The sequence below is a fragment of the Portunus trituberculatus genome, chromosome 15 (genome assembly GCF_017591435.1).
Source record: "Portunus trituberculatus isolate SZX2019 chromosome 15, ASM1759143v1, whole genome shotgun sequence".
In the NCBI taxonomy this organism is placed as follows: Eukaryota; Metazoa; Arthropoda; class Malacostraca; order Decapoda; family Portunidae; genus Portunus; species Portunus trituberculatus.
This window is the reverse complement of record NC_059269.1, coordinates 11,010,864-11,033,561: the sequence shown is the minus strand read 5'-3', so window position 1 is coordinate 11,033,561 and position 22,698 is coordinate 11,010,864. Positions and strand designations below refer to the sequence as shown.

At 36.0% G+C, this 22,698-nt stretch overlaps 1 protein-coding gene across 12 annotated transcripts in view; it reads right to left on the bottom strand.

Annotated features, from left to right (window-relative positions):
• The window catches only part of LOC123504073 (sodium channel protein 60E-like), a 503,673-nt gene that overhangs the window by 3,423 nt on the left and 477,552 nt on the right, over positions 1–22,698 (bottom strand). For 11 of the 12 annotated variants that reach the window (XM_045254356.1, XM_045254344.1, XM_045254346.1 and 8 more), the window contains one exon: positions 9,394–9,545. In XM_045254356.1, coding sequence (XP_045110291.1) covers positions 9,394–9,545 — 152 coding nt within the window. Of the gene's footprint in view, positions 1–4,292; positions 4,398–9,393; positions 9,546–22,698 lie in introns of all 12 variants that reach the window. The other variant, XM_045254355.1, reaches the window with a different exon arrangement.

Sequence of the window (22,698 nt, the reverse complement as noted above, 5' to 3'; positions counted from 1 at the left end):
ATATATTTGTGCTTAGAAATATGGAAACAGGCAGTCTGTGATTTTAATGCAATGTGCTCAAGATAAAGAATACTATTTATGCTAGAACAGTAGGTGCATGGTGGGGAGGGGAGGAAGTGTCACCATATGGTACTGAGGTGAGATGGAGGCTGAAGTATTCTTCTGACATTAAAAGCACAGTGAAGGACAACATATGTGGAACAAATGAAGTTCAGTCACAGCAATTGCTGACTGGTGAGTACAAAACATGTGTAACATTCAAACACAGACCATGGTCCATAATGTGGAGCTTGGTGACCTGTCAGTTTATAATAAAGCAATATAGTATATAGTATATACATCCAAGTGTCAAATCAAAAGCTAGCATTCACAGCATCTTTTGTTTATGGTGACTGCATAGCTATGGTAAGCAAAGATATAGAATGAAAAGAGGAAGATAGATATGTGCTGTTTAGGTAAAAATTTAGAAAAGATAACATTTGCTCTGTGGCAAGCAGACAGGACATAGTAAAATAAAAATATTAATATGCATAGGTATGCATATTGCATAATTATAAGCTCAATATGCAAAATAATACTATTCTTTTACACTGTACTAAAAAATAAGTTTTAACTCTTATTGATTAAGCCCTGCTAAGATATTTAGAAACTGACTTAATTAATGTACTACTCTGTAGGTTTAGTAAAAGATATGTCTTAGGATATATTAAAGGAAAGAATAAGCAAATTCTTAAATGACACAATCTAATGATTTGCAAAAGTATATTGTAAAACTATGCTGTCATGTTCATTATACTTTTTCTTCTAAACCTTAGATAATGCATTGCAGGACAACTGATCATAGGCATTTGCCATGATAATGGTTTTCATTTTGTTGTTGTTTCATGTCAAGTCTCCATTATGTTCTATGTATAGTTCTGTAATATGAATGGATAAAAGAAAATATAAGAAAAGAAGTGACCACTTAGTACACTTACCATCTTACACTTTATAGAATGAGGAAGATCATGTTACTTGTGTATCGAACATTTCTAAACAAAAGTTACGTGCCTTAAAACAAAGAATCCAAGATATTTTAAATATTATATTTGTTTTACAGGAAACATATCCCTCAAGCTAGAAAATACTTATCATTCTTGTGGATAAAAGTAAAAATACAGCATACATAGTACTCATACTATGTTGTATAAAAAGTCTGGCTCAACTTATAGGAAGTACATGGTAGTGAGTATTCACAATGTAAATATCAAAGTGGTGGTGCTTGGTATTATTCACAAAGTGTGTTGCTCAGTAAATATTCTCTTGGAAGGATGTGTTTCATTCCACTTTAATGTAAATTTTCTGGCAAGGTTTTAAGTTTCTTATACGTACATTTCCCAAAGCTGGCTTTTCAGTATCCTCCAACGCAAGAAATTAAGCAATTTCATTGAGTCATGTCTCAAGACTTAAACAATATACATATAGTGTTTTGTCTGGGCAACCTCCCTTTGAAGAAAGTCTTGGCTATGTGTGTGTGTGTGTGTGTGTGTATTTACCTAGTTGTAGTTTTACAGGACCTGGGCTTTATGCTCGTGTGGCCCCGTCTCTATATCTACACTTATCCAATTTTTCTTTAAAATGCACACTCTTTGCTGACACCACTTCCTCACTCAAACTGTTCCAAGTCTCAACACATCTTTGCAGAAAACTATATTTTTTAACATCTCTCAGATATCTTCCCTTCCTCAGTTTCTTACTATGCGATCTTGTGCTTCTAATGTCATATTCTTCTCTAAGGATTAGTTTCTCATTATCCACTTGATCCATTCTGTTAATCAATTTATAAATTTGTATCAGATCCCCTCTCTCTCTTCTCTGTTCCAGGGTTGGTAGATCCATAGCTTTTAGTCTCTCCTCATATGTCATCCCTTTAAATTCTGGAACCATTCTTGTAGCCATTTTTTGTAGTCTCTCCAATTTCCTTGTGTGTTTCTTTTATGGGGGTCCACACAACTCCTGCATATTCCAATCTAGGTCTTATTTTAGTACTTATCAATTTCTTCATCATTTCTTTGTCCATATAGTGAAATGCTAATCCAATATTCCTTAGCAAATTATACGTCTCTCTGAAAATTCTATCAATATGGCTTACCGGTTGATTGTTTTCTTCCATTGTCACTCCCAAGTCCTTTTCCTTTTTACTTTTTCTAGTTCTACTCCATCTCCCATCTTATAGATTCCCACTGGTCGTCTTTCACTTTTTCCCATTTCCATGACATGGCTTTTGTCCACATTGAATTCCATCTCCCATTTTTTACTCCATTTCCAGATCTTGTTTAAGTCTTCCTGTAGTATTTCACAATCCTCTTTTTGTTTAATGACTCTGCACAGTTTCGCATCGTCCGCAAACAGATTTATGTAGCTGTTCACTCCCTCTGGCATGTCGTTTATATATACGAGAAAAAGTATTGGTGCCAATACTGACCCCTGTGGCACTCCGCTGTCTACTGTTCTCCACTTGGACTTCATATCTTTAACTATTGTCCTTATTTCTCTCCCCCTCAAGTAATTTTTCATCCATCTCAATGTGCTTCCTTTTAAGCCACCCTTCTCCTCTAACTTCCATAGTAATCTTTCATGTGGCACTTTATCAAACGCCTTTTTTAAATCTAAATAAATACAGTCAATCCATCCCTCTCTCTCTTGTACTTTATCAACTATTCTAGAGTAGAAACTCAATAAATTTGTTACACATGACCGACCTTTTCTAAAACCAAATTGTCTTCAAGAAGCTCAATCCATTGCTTCTTTATTACTTTTTCACACATCTTGCATATTACACTAGTTAGTGATACCGGTCTGTAATTTAAAGGTTCTTCCTTCCTTCTGCTCTTATATATGGGAACCACCTCAGCTCTTTTCCACTCCACTGGCACTGTTCCATTTTCTATTGAGCATTTTATGATGTTGTATATAGCATTTGCTAGTTCTTCCCTACATTCTTTCAGTATTCTGCCTGAGACTTCATTTGGTCCCATTGCCTTTTCCTCATCTAGTTCCGTCATCAACTTTTTTATTTTAAGCTTGGTTACTTTAATCTCTTTCATATGTGTGTGTGTGTGTGTGTATTCACCTAGTTGTATTCACCTAGTTGTAATTTTACAGGGCCTGGGTATCATACTCGTGTGGCCCCGTCTCCATATCTACACACATCCAACTTTCCTTTAAAACTATGCACACTCCTCGCTGACACCACCTCCTCACTCAAACCATTCCACACCTCCACACATCTTTGTGGGAAACTATATTTCTTCACATCCTTCAAGCATATTCCCTTGGCTATCTTTTTACTATGCGATCTCGTAGTTCTATTTAAGTTTTCCTCTCTCAACATCATTTGCTCATTATCCACTTCATCCAGTCCGTTCAACAGTTTATAAACCTGTATTAAATCTCCTCTTTCTCTTCTTTGTTCCAAGGTAAGCAAATTCATTTCTTTTAATCTCTCCTCATAGGTCATTTCTGCCAATTCCGGAACCATTTTTGTTGCCATTCTCTGCAATCTCTCCAACTTCCTTATATGCTTCTTTTTATAAGGGGACCAAACCACTCCAGCATATTCCAATCTTGGTCTAATTACCGTACTAATTAATTTCTTCATCATATCTTTATCCATATAATGGAAGGCTAATCCAATATTTTTTATCAAATTATACGTTTCTCCAAACATCTTATCAATATGAGCCTCAAACTGCCCATGGTGTGTGTGTGTGTGTGTGTGTGTGTGTGTGTGTGTGTGTGTGTGTGTGTGTGTGTGTGTGTGTGTGTCACATTTAGCATATGATTTAAGATAACCTTGAAATTGCATAATACTTTACTAAAAATTACAAATGGAGGGATACTGATTTATGCCAAGTTTATTATTTGTTTTTGAGAGAGAGAGAGAGAGAGAGAGAGAGAGAGAGAGAGAGAGAGAGAGAGAGAGAGAGAGAGAGAGAGAGAGAGAGAGAGAGAGAGAGAGAGAGAGAGAGAGAGAGAGAGAGAGAGATATGAATAAATTTTATCATGCAAGCCAATTTTGATGGCTTAGATATTTTCAGCATCCTTCTTCTATCACTCCTGTACACTGTTTTAGTTGAGCTTGTGTCCATTAGTGATTTAGAATATAAAGCAAATAACATTGAGTTGAATGTTGCATTGCTTCAACTTCTACTTATATCTACATTAGGTGTTAATTTTTTTACTGTGAAGGACATTTTGTAACACAGCAGCAACACCACATCAATGTAAAATGTGAAAAAAAAATCTTTTACACTGAGGAGGATGGCAGGTATTAATCTAGGTACTGGAGCTGCAAGCCAGCCTCATCGTGCGTGTCTCCAGAAGAGCGTATTGTATCCTCATTTCTTGTCATCCTTCTGTAATTTACCATCATAGTAATAGTCTGGTCTGTCACTTCAAATATAAAAACAAAATTCAATAATATACACCTCAATAATATTAGTGATTTCAATAACAGAGAACAGATGAACAGAACACATTTCATGTATAGCAAATTCATATTTGTAAATCAATACATAAGGAGTACTGTTCTGGAGTTGATTGAGAATTGCAGGTGAACATGTGAATATAAACTCCTAACAATTGTAGAAATGGATATTCAGTTTGTTTTTTATGAGATGTCTCACATTAGAAAGGCCACTCGCACCACCCTGGCCAAAACTGAGATAACTGTGCACAGCACTCTATTCAGGTCTTACTTTTGCCCTGGACTATAAGTGTTCCATCAGTTAGGTCCAAAATCTACACAAGGAGAGAATAATCTTTCTGTACAACCATCAACGCAGGTGCAACACAGTTCTGAGCAATATTTTGTGTTACAAGGACTGCCCATCAAATTGAAATGCTGTTATAGACACACACACATGTACATACACACACACACACACACACACACACACACACACACACAGAAAGGACTGCCAACTATCTGCTGCTGCTGTTGCTGAAGAGAAAGCATCCAATGCAAAGATATGTACTGTGAACATCTTTTTATGTACATTAAATGTCTGCTCTAGAAGGCAAGATGAGTGTGTTGAATATCTGACAGATTTAACAGGCAATCTGGTACTCAGAGAGAGAGAGAGAGAGAGAGAGAGAGAGAGAGAGAGAGAGAGAGAGAGAGAGAGAGAGAGAGAGAGAGAGAGAGAGAGAGAGAGAGAGAGAGAGAGAGAGAGAATATATATCATGCACCAGTTCTTTGCTTGGCATTGATGTTATTTAGTATGACATCATGCAGCTGTGAATTTGTGCTATTCTGCTTCCTGTGGTCTCATGCCTTCAATATGTGGAGCTTAGCAAAAGTCAAATACAAAAATACAGTAATCCCTTGATAAAAGGAACCTCAATATTCTGAATTTCTAATCTAAACTACTCTTGACTTAAAAGGTGAACTGGTCAGTAGTGAGAGGCAGAGGCAGGGGTGGCTGAATAGATAGTATTTACAAAAACAAACTTGGTGAATGTGGTGGTTGTTTTAGTGCAAGAGAAAAAGTAATTGCCTAAAATCCTGCCAACCCCTTCAATTTGTGCCTGGCTGTCTCTATGCATAAAGTTTTCTCAAAGTAAATTTTTATAGTTTGTACAGTAAAGTAATATAGTATATTACATTAGGTAAACAAAGTATAATATGCAATACAGTACAGGATCAAAGTCTTAAGGCAGTGGACATCCATATGAGTTATTATTATTAGTTAATAACTTAGCATAGGCAGTGGATATATGACACCTTAAACAGCCCAAGCTGCTGGTTAAACTGACCACTGTTCCCTTCAATCACTTCAGTTTATTGAGGGATTACTATACTGAGTTTTGTATGACTTCATAAGGTAAGCCATTCAATGAAGGAAAATTTTATTAAAATTTGGTGTTACACTGCATTTAATTCTACATTGGCTAAGAAAATCTTCTTATAGTGGGATGGAAAAGCTGACTCATAGAGAAAACAATCCTAATTTTGGGAAAGAAATATCTCCCAAACAGCTAATTTTGTAAATCTTAGAAATATAATTAAGTTAATTTACTTTAGCGAGGGGAACTAAGTAAAATTAACCTGAGACTATTGGGAGATGCATCTTTGAGGACAGTGAAGTAAGTGCTACATGACAACCTCTGCCCTCCGGTACCAAAGCCACTGCATATGTCCCCAGGTCCTTCTCACTCCTCAGCATATGGTCAATAGAGTTGCTTTTGCTGGGAAATGCAGTGTGTTGGATATGACTTGCTGGCAATCAATGTTGCAGAAAGTGCCTCCTTGCACTGTCAGCCTTGCAAAACATCAGGTAGAAGGAAATCCACATATTTCAGCTAGGGAAATTAAGAAAATAACCAGAGACTACTGGGAGATGTGTCATTAGGAACTGAAATGAGTATTACATAACTTTTTGATAAGAACTACGATAGCACACATCTCAGTGTTTTTCTCACTCAGTAACAAACTGACAAGTCTACATGAAATGCAGTGTAAAATGTGAAGTATGCCTCATTAGCAATAACTTTGTGGAGTGGTGTGTTGATCTATATGATTGATAACTGTATAGGCAGTAGGTGAGAAGTGAGTGCTACATCCAAAGTTCATTAGATAAATAGTTGGTGATTCAGCCTTAAGAAATGTTTATATATGAAAGAGGTATTAGATATTGCTAAATACTGATTTCTTAAGTATCTATATATTGCCTTATATGTTGTTTTAGTTTGTGCAGAGGAGTATAGTGGTGCAGTGACAAGACAACCAGGTCTGATGAAAATCTACTTGAGGTATGATGATCATTTTAACACAATGAGTGACACGCTGGACTCGTGTTTCTATGAATGTCTTGAGAGGTTTGATTCCCAGTGAAAGGCTCTCATGGCCAATTTGTTCCACCTTCAGGTCAATTCCTCAGTGTTTCCATGATGCTCCTTCAGTTAGATGCATAAATATATATTTCTAATGCTATATAGAGAATAGAAATATTTAGTTTAAATCTCTGAGAGTCCTGTTTTAGCCAGGCTGAAGCTATAGTGATTTTTGGCTATTGCTAAATTAAAACTATATCACAAGTTGTATGTAAATTTGACATGGTGATAAATAAAGTAAAAAATTCTAAAATGTATTGTACAATGCAACTGAAAATTATAACCAGCAAGTAATCAAATATAAATCATATGAGTGAGAGAGTGAAACATCGAAACAGGTGAGGGGTCAGGTCAGGTCAGGGTGCAGTGAAGCCTAGTGGTGTCAGGCCATCATTCACTGATCAGAACCGAGGAAAAATGGCAATGCCGTAGACAGAGAAAATCTGGCCTTGACCACAAACAGAGTAAGATGGCAAAGAAATCTACACTTTAGAGAATCCTGAGGAGGAAAAGGAGCAATTGAGTGAAATGCAGATATGAGATTGTGATCAGAGACTGATAGAAACTACAAGGCAGCAGAATAAATAGGATAAGATGTTAGGAAAAGGTTGAGTATTCTAAGCAAATCTCTGGGGAATATTAATTATTGTAGATTGTGAAGGATAAAAAGATTATAATATTACAGGCCAGTTCACCAGATTGGTCAGTGAAAGGATAATGAAAGGTAAAGCTGGTGGTCTCTCAGAATAGAGTTCTCTGTGGTGAGGAAGTGGGCCACAGTGTAGTCCACTTTGGAAGTCAAGTATAGCTGAAGAATTTCCTAAACCTGAAGGAGTTAAGTTAGAGACATACTACAGATGCTCCCTGACTTATGAGCACATTAATTTCCAGACAGTTGTTTGTAAGTATCTATTTTGAAAGATATTTTTAATCATTTTATGAAAGTTCCACAAAACTTATCTCTATGAATTACTAAATCCTGGCTGAATGAATCTTCACCATGTTAAGTCTTTTTGGTGAACTGCTGCACCACCATAACCGTAATGAACATTTCCATCTTGATAATCTGTTTTCCCAAAGTATTTTATTTCTCTTTTATCATCAAATGCCTCCTTTTCCTCAATAAAAGTTGGAGTTTTAACCACTATCACTTTTTTTCTACTCCAATTCCTTATTTCCTCATTATCTTTATTTTTCATGAATTATTTTTTTCTTTTAATCTAAACATTTTACATGATTTTCCTCAGTTGTATCCTATCACAATTTCCCTTCATCTTGAGTACATTGATTTAATCTTTCATCATTTTTTTCCAGTTCTGTGTGTGTGTGTGTGTGTGTGTGTGTGTGTGTGTGTGTGTGTGTTTACCTAGTTGTAGTTTTACAGGGCCTGGGGTTTATGCTCGTGTGGCCCCGTCTCCATATCTACACTTATCCAATTTCTCTTTAAAACTATGCACACTCGTTGCTGACACCACTTCCTCACTCAAACTGTTCCAAGTCTCAACACATCTTTGCGGGAAACTATATTTTTTAACATCTCTCAGATATCTTCCCTTCCTCAGTTTCTTACTATGCGATCTTGTGCTTCTAATCAGGATTCTTCTCTCAGGATTAATTTCTCATTATACACTTGATCCATTCCATTAATGAATTTATAAACTTGTATCAGATCCCCTGTGTGTGTGTGTGTATTTACCTAGTTGTAGTTTTACAGGGCCTGTGTGTGTGTGTGTGTGTGTGTGTGTGTGTGTGTGTGTGTGTGTGTGTGTGTGTGTGTGTGTGTGTGTGTGTGTGTGTGTGTGTGTGTGTGTGTGTGTGTGTGTGTGTGTGTGTGTGTGTGTGTGTGTGTGTGTGTGTGTGTCATTCATTTATGGTCACCCAACCACCTGTTCCCCCTACGAAAAGAGCTTAGAACTCATACTGACCAATGTTCGAGTAAGACCGAGACCACTCACACACCACACACTGTGATAGCAAGGCTGCTTAGTACAAGTTTCAAGGGTTATGTACTGAGTTTTGAAAAGGAAAACAGCATTCATGGTACTGATAGCATGATAAATATTTAGGTGAAAAGGAAAACAGCATTCATGGTACTGATAGCATGATAAATATTTAGGTGAATAGGAAAAAAAATGTCAGATTATCATGTTAACTAAAAAAGATGAAAAATGTAATACTTTTCTTTCTGAGAACTATATATACTGCACATAATGTCGCTCTATGATTATTTTCATTTTCTTGAGACTTATATGGTCTTTAGCAATGCTCCTTTCACAATCAATAACTACACTTTGGTAAACAGTAGCATTAAACGTTTCAAAGCCATCCATGTCACAGGTACTTTCTATCACAGAGTGAATTTCAAAGTAATAGAATAACTATAGTTTGCACACTGTTAACTTCAATACAGTATTTATGCTTTACCACTGATTTTAAGTTTGCTAGAAATGAATATATAAAGAAAATTACTTATATTTAACATACAAAATTAAGATCACAACAAAAAGATGCACTTACTTTAAAAAGGCACGCCATGCCTGCTGAATTGTCTTTGCTGCTGAATCCATCTTCTTCCAACGTCTGGTTGAAGACACAATCTCCAGCTCTTTCCGTGTGGGGAACTGCTTCTTAAACTTCTCCTCCATCTGCATCTTGAGCTGAGGGGGGAACTAGGAAACTCTGAGCGTTAGTCGTCGGTAAGGCTCGCCTGAGGGTGCACTGTGCAGACACTGCAGGCGGCCGTGCAGGTGAGAGAGGGCTGGGAGGAGCAATGCTCCAAACACACAACTCAAGTGGAAAACAAAGAGATGGACAAATGTGTGAATTTACTTTCAAGGCTGATGAAAGTTTATAAAACGTACATATTCTAAGTACTGTGAAGGATTAGTCAAGTTATAGTTTTCTAGAGGTTTTGTGGAAAATACGTCCTTAAATATTGATTGGTGCCAAACAAGCAAGGATTAGCAATAACTATATAGGGCATACAAGTAAGTCATAATATATTTGAGATATTGCACTTAAAAAAGGAAATTTATGATATATAAATATTAGCTTATGAATAATGGGAACATACAAGTGACTGATAAGGCCTGTATTTTACAATGGCCAGTACTCTCTTTTGTTAGGATAAATTATGATTGCTTCCATTTCTTTATATACAGAAAATAATGAAGATTTGTTCTTTAAAACTGTGGGATGTGCAATTTACAACACCCCTGTTTTACTCATATTGTTACTTTACTTTGTGAAGTATAGTTATCTTCCTGCATTCAGTACCATACCTTCTGAAAATACTTCCAAGGCATAAGTGCACAGTTTTGTATGGTGATTAAGAAATGTGATTTATAACATAACAAATGCTACTGTATTTTCATAACAGCATACTGTGAGATCCAGATTGCACATCATTATACACTATGAAGCATAATTATTCTGTAAAAGTTAATTGATTTGGATAATACAGTATTTATAAAAGGCAGCATAAATACTTGTGAGTGTACAATCCACATCTATTTAAAGTAACTAATACAGAACAGATGGTCTGTAAAACAGTATTTCAGATAGTAGTAACTGTTAACAGCAATGCATAGAATGAAACTCATCCCCTAAGAAAATGTTAGAGAGAGAGAGAGAGAGAGAGAGAGAGAGAGAGAGAGAGAGAGAGAGAGAGAGAGAGAGAGAGAGAGAGAGAGAGAGAGAGAGAGAGAGAGAGAGAGAGAGAGAGAGAGAGAGAGAGAGAGAGAGAGAGAGAGAGAGAGGTGTTCTACTGTAATTAGGAATGCCTAAGAGAAAGTCCAGCATTGCACTATGAGGCTATGGGGTGTCATGTCTGCTGTGTAGTGTATGCAGCTATGCCTTGGAAATATATGAAGTTTTAAATACATTACTTTGTTTTCATTGATTACCAATTTTTCAAAATATCTTAGTATTTCTTAAGTAAATTCATGGCATTCAAATCATAATCACCTAAAAGAATGTCCAACAAATACAATGCAGGCACATGAATGTAATAAAATAAGTAAAGGCAAACAAAGAATATGACAAAGAATAATATTTGCTGAGCTGTAAAAAAAGAACATGCAAGTAAATGATCAAGAAGTATAATAAATTCTCTGTGCTATTTACATACTAAATATGATGAACATTTTCACATTTCAAACAAGAAAAAGGTAAGGTTGTGATGCGTCACAGTTTCTAGGAGCAGATGTAACATGCATTTAACATGGATCCAAAATGGCTATTGACACACTGAAACACTCACCAGTACTGCAAGCCAAACATAAACAAAATGATGCAGAGGACAAGCAGCTATGTGGTTAGAACATAAACACAAATCCAAACAAATGACATAGGAAAGGATATGGGCTTTAGCCTGCAGTGTTGCTTTTCATATATATTGATATACTATGTATCATACACACACATATGTGTATATACATATGTGTATGTGTGTGTGTATATATATATATATATATATATATATATATATATATATATATATATATATATATATATATATATATATATATATATATATATATATATATATATATATATATACATCATATTGTTCATAATCTAGCATTTATTGAAATAACTATAACAAACCTGAATTGAAGAATATCTGTAATATATCTTACTATCCTTTATGAATTGTGAATTACATATAATGGAGATTTATTAAAGGTTCAATATTAAGATTTATGATCAAATAATAAAGCAAATTACATGTTATGGATGTGTTGATAATTTGATTTATTTAATTGATATTAAAAATATTGGTACAGCACTTATGGAAGTTATGGCTTAAAGAAAACCATGAGAATGATACAATCTATCTGTACTGTTTTCAGTACTCAGTATTCTTGAATGTCTCTGACTAATGAGACCCCTGCCTACAAGGGCACTGTGACTGCCATCACTCATCAGTCTGAGGGATACAATAAGCAATGGCATCAAGAACAGTGAAGGAAAAAAAAAAAAAAAAAAAAAAAAAAAAAAACTGTAGAATACGGACAATAATTACTTTCTTCCATGTCAATTTATAGTTTTAAACTGTGAATTACTGGGTTTTATCTATATCTCAACTTTTCACAGAAAGTGCTGTCTCTAAAATACAATGATATTATTCCTATTCATACAAGTGTTATTCAAGAAAGAGAAAGATGAAAAGTAAAATTATAATGCTAAATAGAATAATATTAAAAGAATGGGAAAATATCTACAGTCCTTGCACACACAGGTCAGCATTCACTGCATATGTATCTCACATTTTAGGATGTTATGTTATTATTATCATTATAATTATGATTATTATTGTTATTACACGTTAGTATTGGTAAATAGTTAATCGCCAGCTATTATCTTTCTAGTAAAAGTTCATTTATCAATATATTCTAATCTATGGTCAAGGCTGTGATCTTTCACACAGCACATTCTTATTCTTGCATCCTTACTTGAGGAGGGAAATAATTGATCACTCAATGTGGTAAACTTTTGCAGCTGAGCAGGTGCAAACCTTGGCCTTTCAGATGAAGGCTGAGGATGTTATCACTGATCCAGCAATCAATGTATTATCTCTATTTGTTTTCTGCATACTGTGTACAAATCACATTCTTGTGATTCTGTCTAATTTATATTTATTTTATATTTCTGTATGTGTGTATATTTACCTGGTAGGTAACTAGCTATAGTATATAATGTCTGTCAACAACTCCACACTGGATGACGTGGTGCTTGTTGCTACTTCATCTCTGTTTCTGACTACATAGTATGTGTTACTGAAATCCTTTATGATGATATTTTCATGACTTTTCTGGTCTCAATCCTTTGATGGCTTATTGGCCTGATGGAATAACTATTGCTAAATGTTTTCCATGCTTATGTTTCCTTCAAGTGATTAACTTTGAAAAGGGATGGTAGGCAAAGAATGAGAAAGATTGTGGATGATGGACAAAGCAAAAATGCCACCAAATGTCCTCTAATGAGCTGATATGTAAACTGTTTCCTAGGTGTGGTGATCTGAAACTGATTAGATTTATATAATACTGCAAAAACCCATATTCTGCTTTTCCTAAGAGATAAACTGAAGTGAACTCGGGAAAAATCTCATTCATTAAGTCTGAATATATCAATGATGCAAGGCAGCAGATGCTGCAGTGCACTCAATATGCACAAAAAAATTGCCAATATGCACAGATAAGGATTTTCAAATTTATGTCCTAATTTATCAGTGATGAGCTAAATGCTTCAAGTCTGTTCTTCATTTCATGCTAAGCAGAGATATAAATAAAAACTGTTGGACATTAGCTGTAATATGCAAATGCATAGCAAAATATTTAGTTACTAAAATCATACAATTAAAAAATGTTCATCATTCTTTCCAATATTTGAGCTCTTTTGTGGGTTTACTACATATGGTTGGTAAGTTAAAGTATCCTTGGGTGAAAGGTGTGAGGTGATGTACCTCACCACACCACTCTAGATATGGACAAGACCAACAGCCATGGATATAGGCATCAAAGTTTAAAACTCACACTTGAACTAGAGGTTTTGTTGTGCTTCATGGTGAATTACCTCAGCAATCCATGGTCAATTAATCTTGTTCCTGGTATGCATACCTTGTGATACCCTATTCTATTCTCCACAGTGAAAATGTGTCCTATGAAGATTATAGTAGTGAATAGAAAATTAACACTTTTGTATGATTAATTTAGCAGAAAGAAAATTAAGTGAATGACAATTAATTAAAGCTTGAAAATATTTAACATTGTTAACACATATTAAGTTAATTATTTTCTACTCTAAAACTCAGTTTATTTAAGCTTAAGCTTGAAAGCTAAAAGGTAAAATCCTTCACTATAAAAGCAAGGTTTTTGGTGGCAAAACTCCCTGTACTAGTATCACTAGAGTATAATATTCACCTTTAAATTCCTAAGATTTGTAAGAATTAATACAATAAGATCTTTTATCTCATCATTTGGAAAATCTTGGTAGTATTGGTCTTGGCATACAGATCCCATTTTTAGAGGGTAGCCTATTCTGTTACATTACTATGCTACTGTGACTAAATGACACCACTGAATGAAGAATGAATAGTAACAAATACCTTTCCTTTATTTAAAGAACAATTGAAAGCCTGTATGGGAAGATCACTACCTGTGCTGAGATATCAAGGTCTCACTGCATATAAAACTGGACTGCAGAAAACTTACTTATGAATGTTGATGATGATTCTATCATAAAGCATTTCCAATATCTATATTGGTAATTTGATGGAATGTGACCAATTGATATGGCAATTTTTCTTAAGATTTATCAGTGTGGATCTATTCTATTATTTTCTGATAACTATCTTGATACGGTGATTAGTTGTTGGTACATTAATAAACCACTGTGTTGAACTGTCCCCCGCCAAGCTGAAGAATGGCTTGGTAACTCAAAGACCCTGATCTTTCAGCATCCAAACAAGAGCAGAACTTTTTTTTACAAGATTACAAAGCCTGAGACTGACTTGGGTGGTGCACCAAAACATGCCTGCCAGAGCATCCACATGCAGATCTGAATAGCTGACTCTGGCAAACAAAATAACAATGCCAAGGGGAAGAACCACAAATACCAATAAAGAGTCTTCCAGCATGGCTGGAAGCCTTAGCTAAACTGACATCTCTATTTTTTGGTGTGCACTTCTTATTTTCTTTATTTTCCACTGGTTTACGTACTTACTTTCCATCTGTTATGGTGGACTGATATACTGAATAAGAATATAGAAATATATAGAAAGGATTATCCCAACATATGCCTAAACTTACCGAATACATTCCATATTGCACTTGCATCTTAATTTTAGTTTTCATGATCTATATCTACATTTACTTTTTGACCAAAGTGTCGTATGTATCACTAAATTCATGAATTTAGCTTTCAAAGATTTATAATGTAAGTTTTGTTCTTGCCAGTTTCATACATTTAAGATTTTCATCCTAAGTTACCTAATCAGCATTTAGACTTGATGTCTTTGATAGATATTTTATGAAATTTGTCTATATCTTCCATTTTTCCAATTTACTTTAAAGAAATATTAAAAATAGATAAATAAAAAGTTCTGGACTCTTAATACTACTTTCCTAACAGCTAGCAATGCCACACAAAGTAATGTGGAGTGTGTGGAAATGGAGTTTCTCTACCATGGTTACCCTCCTGGACTTGCTGGTCAATATATCTGTCCCCTGGCCACACTTAAATTTCATACCGTGGCTAATCAGAGCCTTAAGATGTATATGTGTACTGAACATTTTCAAACTAGAATAATCTTTACTTTTATCTCTAGAAATATCTGCAGAAACTCATGTCACACACACACACACACACACACACACACACACACACACACACACACACTGTGTTTACCTACAACTACGTAAATAGTGTTAGCTCCTATTATGTTTCAGATTTAGTAAACGACATTCACAATGAGGTAAACAGTTATATTAATTTATTTACTGATGATGCAAGGATGCTAAGAGTTATCAAAATCTGGGAGGACTGCTTACTGTTAGAGGGAAATATACACAAAATCTATAAGTGGAGTAAGAAGTGGAAATTGGAGTTCAATGCCAAGAAATGCCATGTAATATAACTAGAAAACAGCAAGAGAAGACCAGTATGGGACTATGTGATGGGAAAGGAACAAATAATGAAGACTAAAGAAGAAAAAGATCTGGGAGTGATTATACAAGAAAATCTGAACCCCAAAAAACACATAGGCAAGACATTTGGATTATCATATAAAATGTTGACTAATATAAGAGTGGCATTTCAACTTATGGACAGAGATATGATGGTAAAAATTATCACAAGCATGATACATCCAAAGCTGGAATATGCAGCAGTGGTGTGGTCTCTGAGCTCTAAAATAGATTCTATATAAGAAGATTAGAACGGATACAGAAGATTGCTACAAAGATAGTACTGGAACTAAAGGACCTAAAATATGAAGAATGACTGAAGGAAATGGGACTGCCAAACTTACAAGATAGAAGAGAACGAGGAGACCTAATAACAATGTACAAGATAGTCAATGGCATTGAAAAGATAGACAAGGAAGGCCTGGTGGTGGTGACAGAAGACAAAAGGACAAGAGGACATATAAAGATCAGGATGAGGCAGTGTATGAAGGATATTGGAAAATACAGTTTTCCACATAGAACGGTGGAAAAGTGGAATGCATTGAATAATGAAGTTGTTATAACACATAATGTGCATAACTTTAAGGAAAAATTGGATAAATGGAGACAGGACACTATGAGCCCCACTCGAACCCTGTACAATACAACTAGGTAAATACACACAAATACATGCATACACACACACACACACACACACACACACACACACACACACACACACACACACACACACACACACACACACACACACACACACACACACACACACACACACACACACACACACACACTGGCTGTTCCCAAGATCTCTTTGAAAGAGATGGTACTCATAAAGACTTCTTATATCTTATGTCTAGATATTTGGCCATTTTCTCTATCTATATTAATACTGTACTTCCTCTTATGTTAAGTAAACTCCCACCCCTTTGAAGCAGCTAACATTGCTGATCAATCACTTTTGTCTGAAGTCTTTTCACAGTCCATACACAGACTGGAGTGACTGAATCGGTGAAGCATAATAAACAAATGTTGTTCAGACATATGATGATAAATGAAAGTGAGTTTATGAATAAGGTTTCTTAATGAAACTGAATATGTGAGGGAGGATACCAATAAAAGAGATAAACTGGGTGAGTGTGTAATAGTAGGAAAAAGAGAGGAAAGGTGAGGTTAAGAGAGGGCATTTAGAGAGAGAGAGAGAAAAAAAGAAAGAAAGAAAGAAAGAAAGAAAGTAGATAGAAACTTCATGTGTTACTGTCTTACCTAAGGGGATCCCCTAGACAGGAATGGTGAGTGTGTGTGTGTGTGTGTGTGTGTGTGTGTGTGTGTGTGTGTGTGTGTGTGTGTGTATTTACATAGTTGTATTGTACAGGGTTCAAGCAGGGCTCATAGTGTCCTGTCTCCATGTCTCCATTTATCTAATTTTTCCTTAAAGTTATGCACATTATGTGCTGTAACAACTTCATTATCCAATGTATTCCACTTTTCCACTGCTCTATGTGGAGAACTGTATTTTCCAATATCATTCACACACTGCCTCATCCTGATCTTCTTTTCATGTCCTCTTGTCCTTTCATCTTCTTCTGTCAACAGCACCAGGTCTTCTTTGTCTATCTTTTCAATGCCATTGACTATCTTGTACATTGTTATTAGGTCCCCATGTTCTCTTCTATCTTGTAAGGTTGGCAGTCCCATTTCCTTCAGTTGTTCTTCATATGTTAGGTCCTTTAATTCTGGCACCATCTTTGTAGCAATCTTCTGTATCCTTTCCAATTTTCTTTATATCCTTTTTAGAGCTTGGAGACCATGCCACTGCTGCATATTCCAGCCTTGGATGTATCATGCTTGTGATGAATATTTCACCATATCTTTGTCCATGTATTGAAATACCACTCTTATATTAGTCAGCATTTTATATGATAATCCAAATATCTTGCTTATGTGGTTTTTGGAGCTCAAATTTTCCTGTATGATCACTCCCAGATCTTTTTCTTTTTTACTCTTCATTATTTGTTCCTCTCCCATCGAATAGTTCCATACCAGTCTTTTATTCTTAGCTCAGATTTTCCTGTATGATCACTCTCACATCCTTTTCCTCTTTAGTCTTAATTATTTGTTCCTCTCCCATCAAATAGTTCCATACCAGTCTTCTTTTACTCTTTCCTAGTTCCATTATGTGACATTTCTTGGCCTTAAACTCCAATTTCCACTTACTGCTCCATTCAAAGATCTTGTTTATATCTTCTTGCAACAGCAGACAGTCCTCTCTGGTTTTGATAACTCTTAGCAGCTTTGCATCATCAACAAATAAATTTATATAACTGTTTACCCCAATGTGAAGGTCATTTATATAAATTTGAAACATAATGGGGACTAACACTGACCCTTGTGGCACTTTGCTAGTTACTTTACCCCAGGATGAATATGTATCTCTAATCACAGTTCTCATTTCCCTATCCTTCAAATAATCTCTTATCCATTCTAGCACAGTTCCTTGCAGTCCTCCTATGTTCTCTAGTTTCCAAAGTAGTCTTCCATGAGGGACTTTATCAAAAGCCTTTTTAATATCCAGGTATACTGTGGCCACCCATCCATCTCTGTTTTCCAGTCCTGCAATAACTTTTGAGTAGAATCTTAATAAGTATGATACACATGACCTCACTTTCCTAAACCCAAACTGTCTGTTCAATATGACTTGCTCCTCTTCTAGAAATTTAACCCATTTTCTTTGATAATTATTTCACACAACTTCCCAAGACACTTGTAAGTGACACTGGTCTGTAGTTTAGTGGTTCAGTTGCCTTTCCTCCTTTAAATATTGGAATTACGTTGGCTCTCTTCCATTCTAGCGGAACTTTCCCTTCATTTATTGAACTTGTAATTATTTCCCAAACTGGATCCAGTAGTTGCTCTTTATATTCTTTTAATACTCATCCTGATACACCATCTGGCCCCATTGCTTTTCTAATGTCCAACTTATCCAATAATCTTCCAATATCCTCTTTGTGCACTGTGATCTGTTATCCTTGGCAATGCAATGTCCTATTAAGTTCTATGAAATCTTCTGCAGTGAACACCATTTTGAAGCTCTCATTCATTAATTCATACATTTCATTCTCTGCTTGGTATGTCTTCTCTTCTTTAATTATTTTTTCAATTGTTTACTTGTTTTTTGTTTTACCATTAATAAACTTGTAGAAAAGTTTGAGTTTGTCTTTGCTTTTATTCAACACATTTTCTCAAAGCTTTATTCTTCCTCTCTCCTTACTCTAATATATTAATTTCTGGCATCCTTGTACTGCCGTCTGTTATAGTCATTTCTCTGTTTTATGAGTTTCTTCCACATTTTGTCTTTTGTCTTTTTAGCTTGTATGCATCTAGCATTGTACCAAGCATGTATTTTTTTTCTTAACTCTATAAACAGGTACAAACTTCTGTAAGAATATGTCATATTTCCTTTGTACTGTCTTTCTGTACATAATGTTTCTCCAATCAATATCAGCAAAATAGATCCTTAATTTTTCAAAATCTGCTTTTGCATAATTTAATCTCTCTCCTTTATAGTCATCTCTGTAACTTATCCCGTCTTTCTCCTGAATTTGCATCTCTAATGTCACATGATCACTTCTTCCTATTGGACTGAGGTATTGTATGATTGGAGAGGGCTCTGGTTTCTTTGTGAATACTAGGTCAAGCAACGATGGTTCTTCTTCCCCCCTGTACCTTCTTGACTCCTCTACCTACTGATCCATTGTATTAACCATAGTCAACTGTAACACTTCCTCACTCCACTGCCCAGCATTATCCATTACTTCCATCTTTCTTGTTTATTTTTTACAGTTAAAATCTCTAACTAAAAGTATTTTTCTATCTCTTCTTATAATGTTATCTAAGCACTTAATCACATCTCTTTGCATGTCTTTATGTTCTTCAGTTCCCATGTATTAGTCTTAGGTGGCACATATGAAACTATAATTTTTCTCTTCTTCAATTCCTCTGTTTTGATTGTTACTCCCATTAATTCCACTTTCTCCTCTCCATATTGCACATCCTCCACACATATATCATCAAGAACCATTATTAGCAATCCTCCTCCTCCTTTATCCTTTCTATCTCTCCTCCAGCTATTACACTGCTGGTCAGAGCGTAAGGTGCGAATCTGTGACATTCTGTGAAGGAGATTAATGACAGAAAATATGTTTCAATGAGGGTATTCACCTAAACTAGTAATTGATAGGGTAACCTCATGCCTTCCTGACCTTTTCGAGTATCTTGGGAAGGGAATCACCCAGGTGGTGGAGATACTGAGCGTCAATATTGTCCCATATGTCCTGAGTAGTGGCTTGGAGGCGTAGGAGGGAGGAGTTATCTCTCTCCTTTAGCTGTAGTTTTATGTATGCCCAGAGATTCTCTATAGGGTTAAGGTCTGGCAAATTTGCCGGCCAAAGTTTTAAAAGGCTGACATTGCAGAAATCAAACCAGTCAACAGTTAACTTTGCCGTATCAGCATTGCACTTTTCCATGCACTCATCTAACTCACCTAGAATTAGCTCAAAGTAGTTATTTTGGTTCATACGAACATTCTTAGGCAAAAATACTAATTTTCCAAGACCATAGTAAGAAAAACAACCCCACACCATCAAAGAATCTGGGTTTTAATGTGTGTTGTGTAGTGTGGATCGTGACAGTTACTACCGGGTCTGCGGTTCACACGGTTTCTCTGGTTGTCTGTAACCTGAAAGCTTGCCTCATCTGACCAAAGTACCCTATGCCACTTACCTAAGTCCCAATCTTTGTGCTGAGACACAAAATGCAAGCATACTGTTAAGGTGACCATGTGTGAAGTAAGGTTTTGAAACTGCGCAGCAACTCTGGTATCCCATGTTGCCTTTCACATATCTGAACACAGTCGTTTCACTCACCCCATTCAGCAAAGGAGGTTCCTGGCCTTAAGTTCCTTGCTGTGTATGCGAGGGTTGGCCTCAAGCTATCTTTGAATAATGTTCAGAGTTATCTAGCTCACACTGCGCTTACGCCCTTCAGGCTTGTAAGGTGGTGGCGAAGGGTCTCTTCCTCCCTCACGATAAATTTTGGTCCAACATTGAACAGTTCTGAGAGCTTTGCCAGTGTTCGTGGAAATTTCTTGATTTGACTTATTCTCCCTCACTAAGGCACAAATGACTGAGATTTGGGCCTTACTAATTAGTTTCCTAGGTCCCATAATAGGTAGTAACAAGGCAGAATGGTAAGATCACCCATCCACAAAAAGAAGCCGTGAGTGGGGATGAAAGAAAATTCAAATTCAAGCACATGAACCACAGGTTGACTAAGGAGACATATCATCTACTTTGACTACTAGAGCTTCAGAGTTCTCAGATAGCGACATATAGTGAATCCTGCTGTATGTTTAAGAGTTAAGAAGGAATGAATGAAATTTGGTCAGAGTGGAAGTCGGGGTTCCTTTCATGCCTTCCGCTCTGACCAGCAGTGTATATTCCTCCTCTTCAAAGTCAACATGGATTTGCTCTCTTATTTTTGTTTCAACGATGCACATTACATTCGCCTTTTTCTCTTTCAAATAATCCCTAACATCCAACATGCTTGATAACAACCCATTTATATTAGTATAAGTCACTCTTAATTTCTTGCCTCCTCTGAGACCTCCTCTTTCTTCCATAGGTACTATTTCCTTAGTCTCATATCCAGAACCCTCCAGTAAAAATTCCTCTTCTCGATATCTGTCCTTTTCTCGTTTTTCCTTAGCTTCCCTTCTTAGAAATTTCTCCTTTTCCCTCTCCTCTAGGTTCATGTCTCTTTTTATCCATATATCCTTGTGTTCAGTATTATCAGCCAGCTTCCCTTTCCTAACCATAATTTCCTCTACTGCCATTTGGGATCTCATTCTCAATTTCATTGGTCTCCTACCCCCTCCGCTGTATCTTCCAAGCTTGATCACTTCCTCCTCCTCCTGGTCTAGTTCATGTGTGCTATCTTGAACTTGTTTGATAATAGATTTGGCCAATTCTCTCTCTCTTCACGTTTTCCTGTGAATTTATTTGGATTTTATTTTTCCCTTCATCCCAAAAATCATGAAGCTTTTTCTCTTATCCACTGTGTCCTGCACCAGAGCTGCTCAGATACATCTGTGTGTGTGTGTGTGTGTGTGTGTGTGTGTGTGTGTATTTACCTAGTTGTATTGTACAGATTTCGAGCGGAGCTCATAGTGTCCTGTCTTCATGTCTCCATTTACCTAATTTTTCCTTAAAGTTATGCACATTATGTGCTGTAACAACTTCATTATACAATGCATTCCATTTTTCCACTGTTCTTTGTGGAAAACTGTTATTTTCCAATATCCCTCACACACTGCCTCATCCTGATCTTTTTTTTCATGTCCTCTTGTCCTTTCATCTTCTGTCAACAGCATCAGGTCTTCTTTGTCTATCTTTTTAATATCATTTACAATCTTATACACTGTTATTTAGGTCCCCACGTTCTCTTCTATCTTGTAAGGTTGGCAGTCCCATTTCCTTCAGTCGTTCTTCATATGTGAGGTCCTTTAATTCCGGCACCATCTTTGTAGCAATCTTCTGTATCCTTTCCAATTTTCTTATATCCTTTTTAGAGCTCGGAGACCATACCACTGCTGCATATTCCAGCCTTGGACATATCATATGCTTGTGATGATTTTTTCATCATATCTTTATCCATGTAATGAAATGCCACTCTTATATTAGTCAACATCTTATATGATAGTCCAAATATCTTGCTTATGTGTTTATCAAGGCTCAGATTTTCTTGTATGATCACTCCAAGATCTTTTTCCTCTTTAGTGTTCATTATTTGCTCCTCTCCCATCAAATAGTTCCATACTGGTCTTCTCTTACTTTCTCCTAGTTCCATTATGTGACATTTCTTGGCATTAAACTCCAATTTCCACTTCTTGCTCCATTCATAGATCTTGTTTAAATCTTCCTGTAACAGCAGACAGTCCTCTCTGGTTTTGATAACTTTAGCAACTTTGCATCATCAGAAATAAATTTATATAACTGTTTATCCCAATGTGAATGTCATTTACATAAACTTGAAACATAATGGGGGCTAACACTGACCCTTGTGGCACTCCACTAGTTAC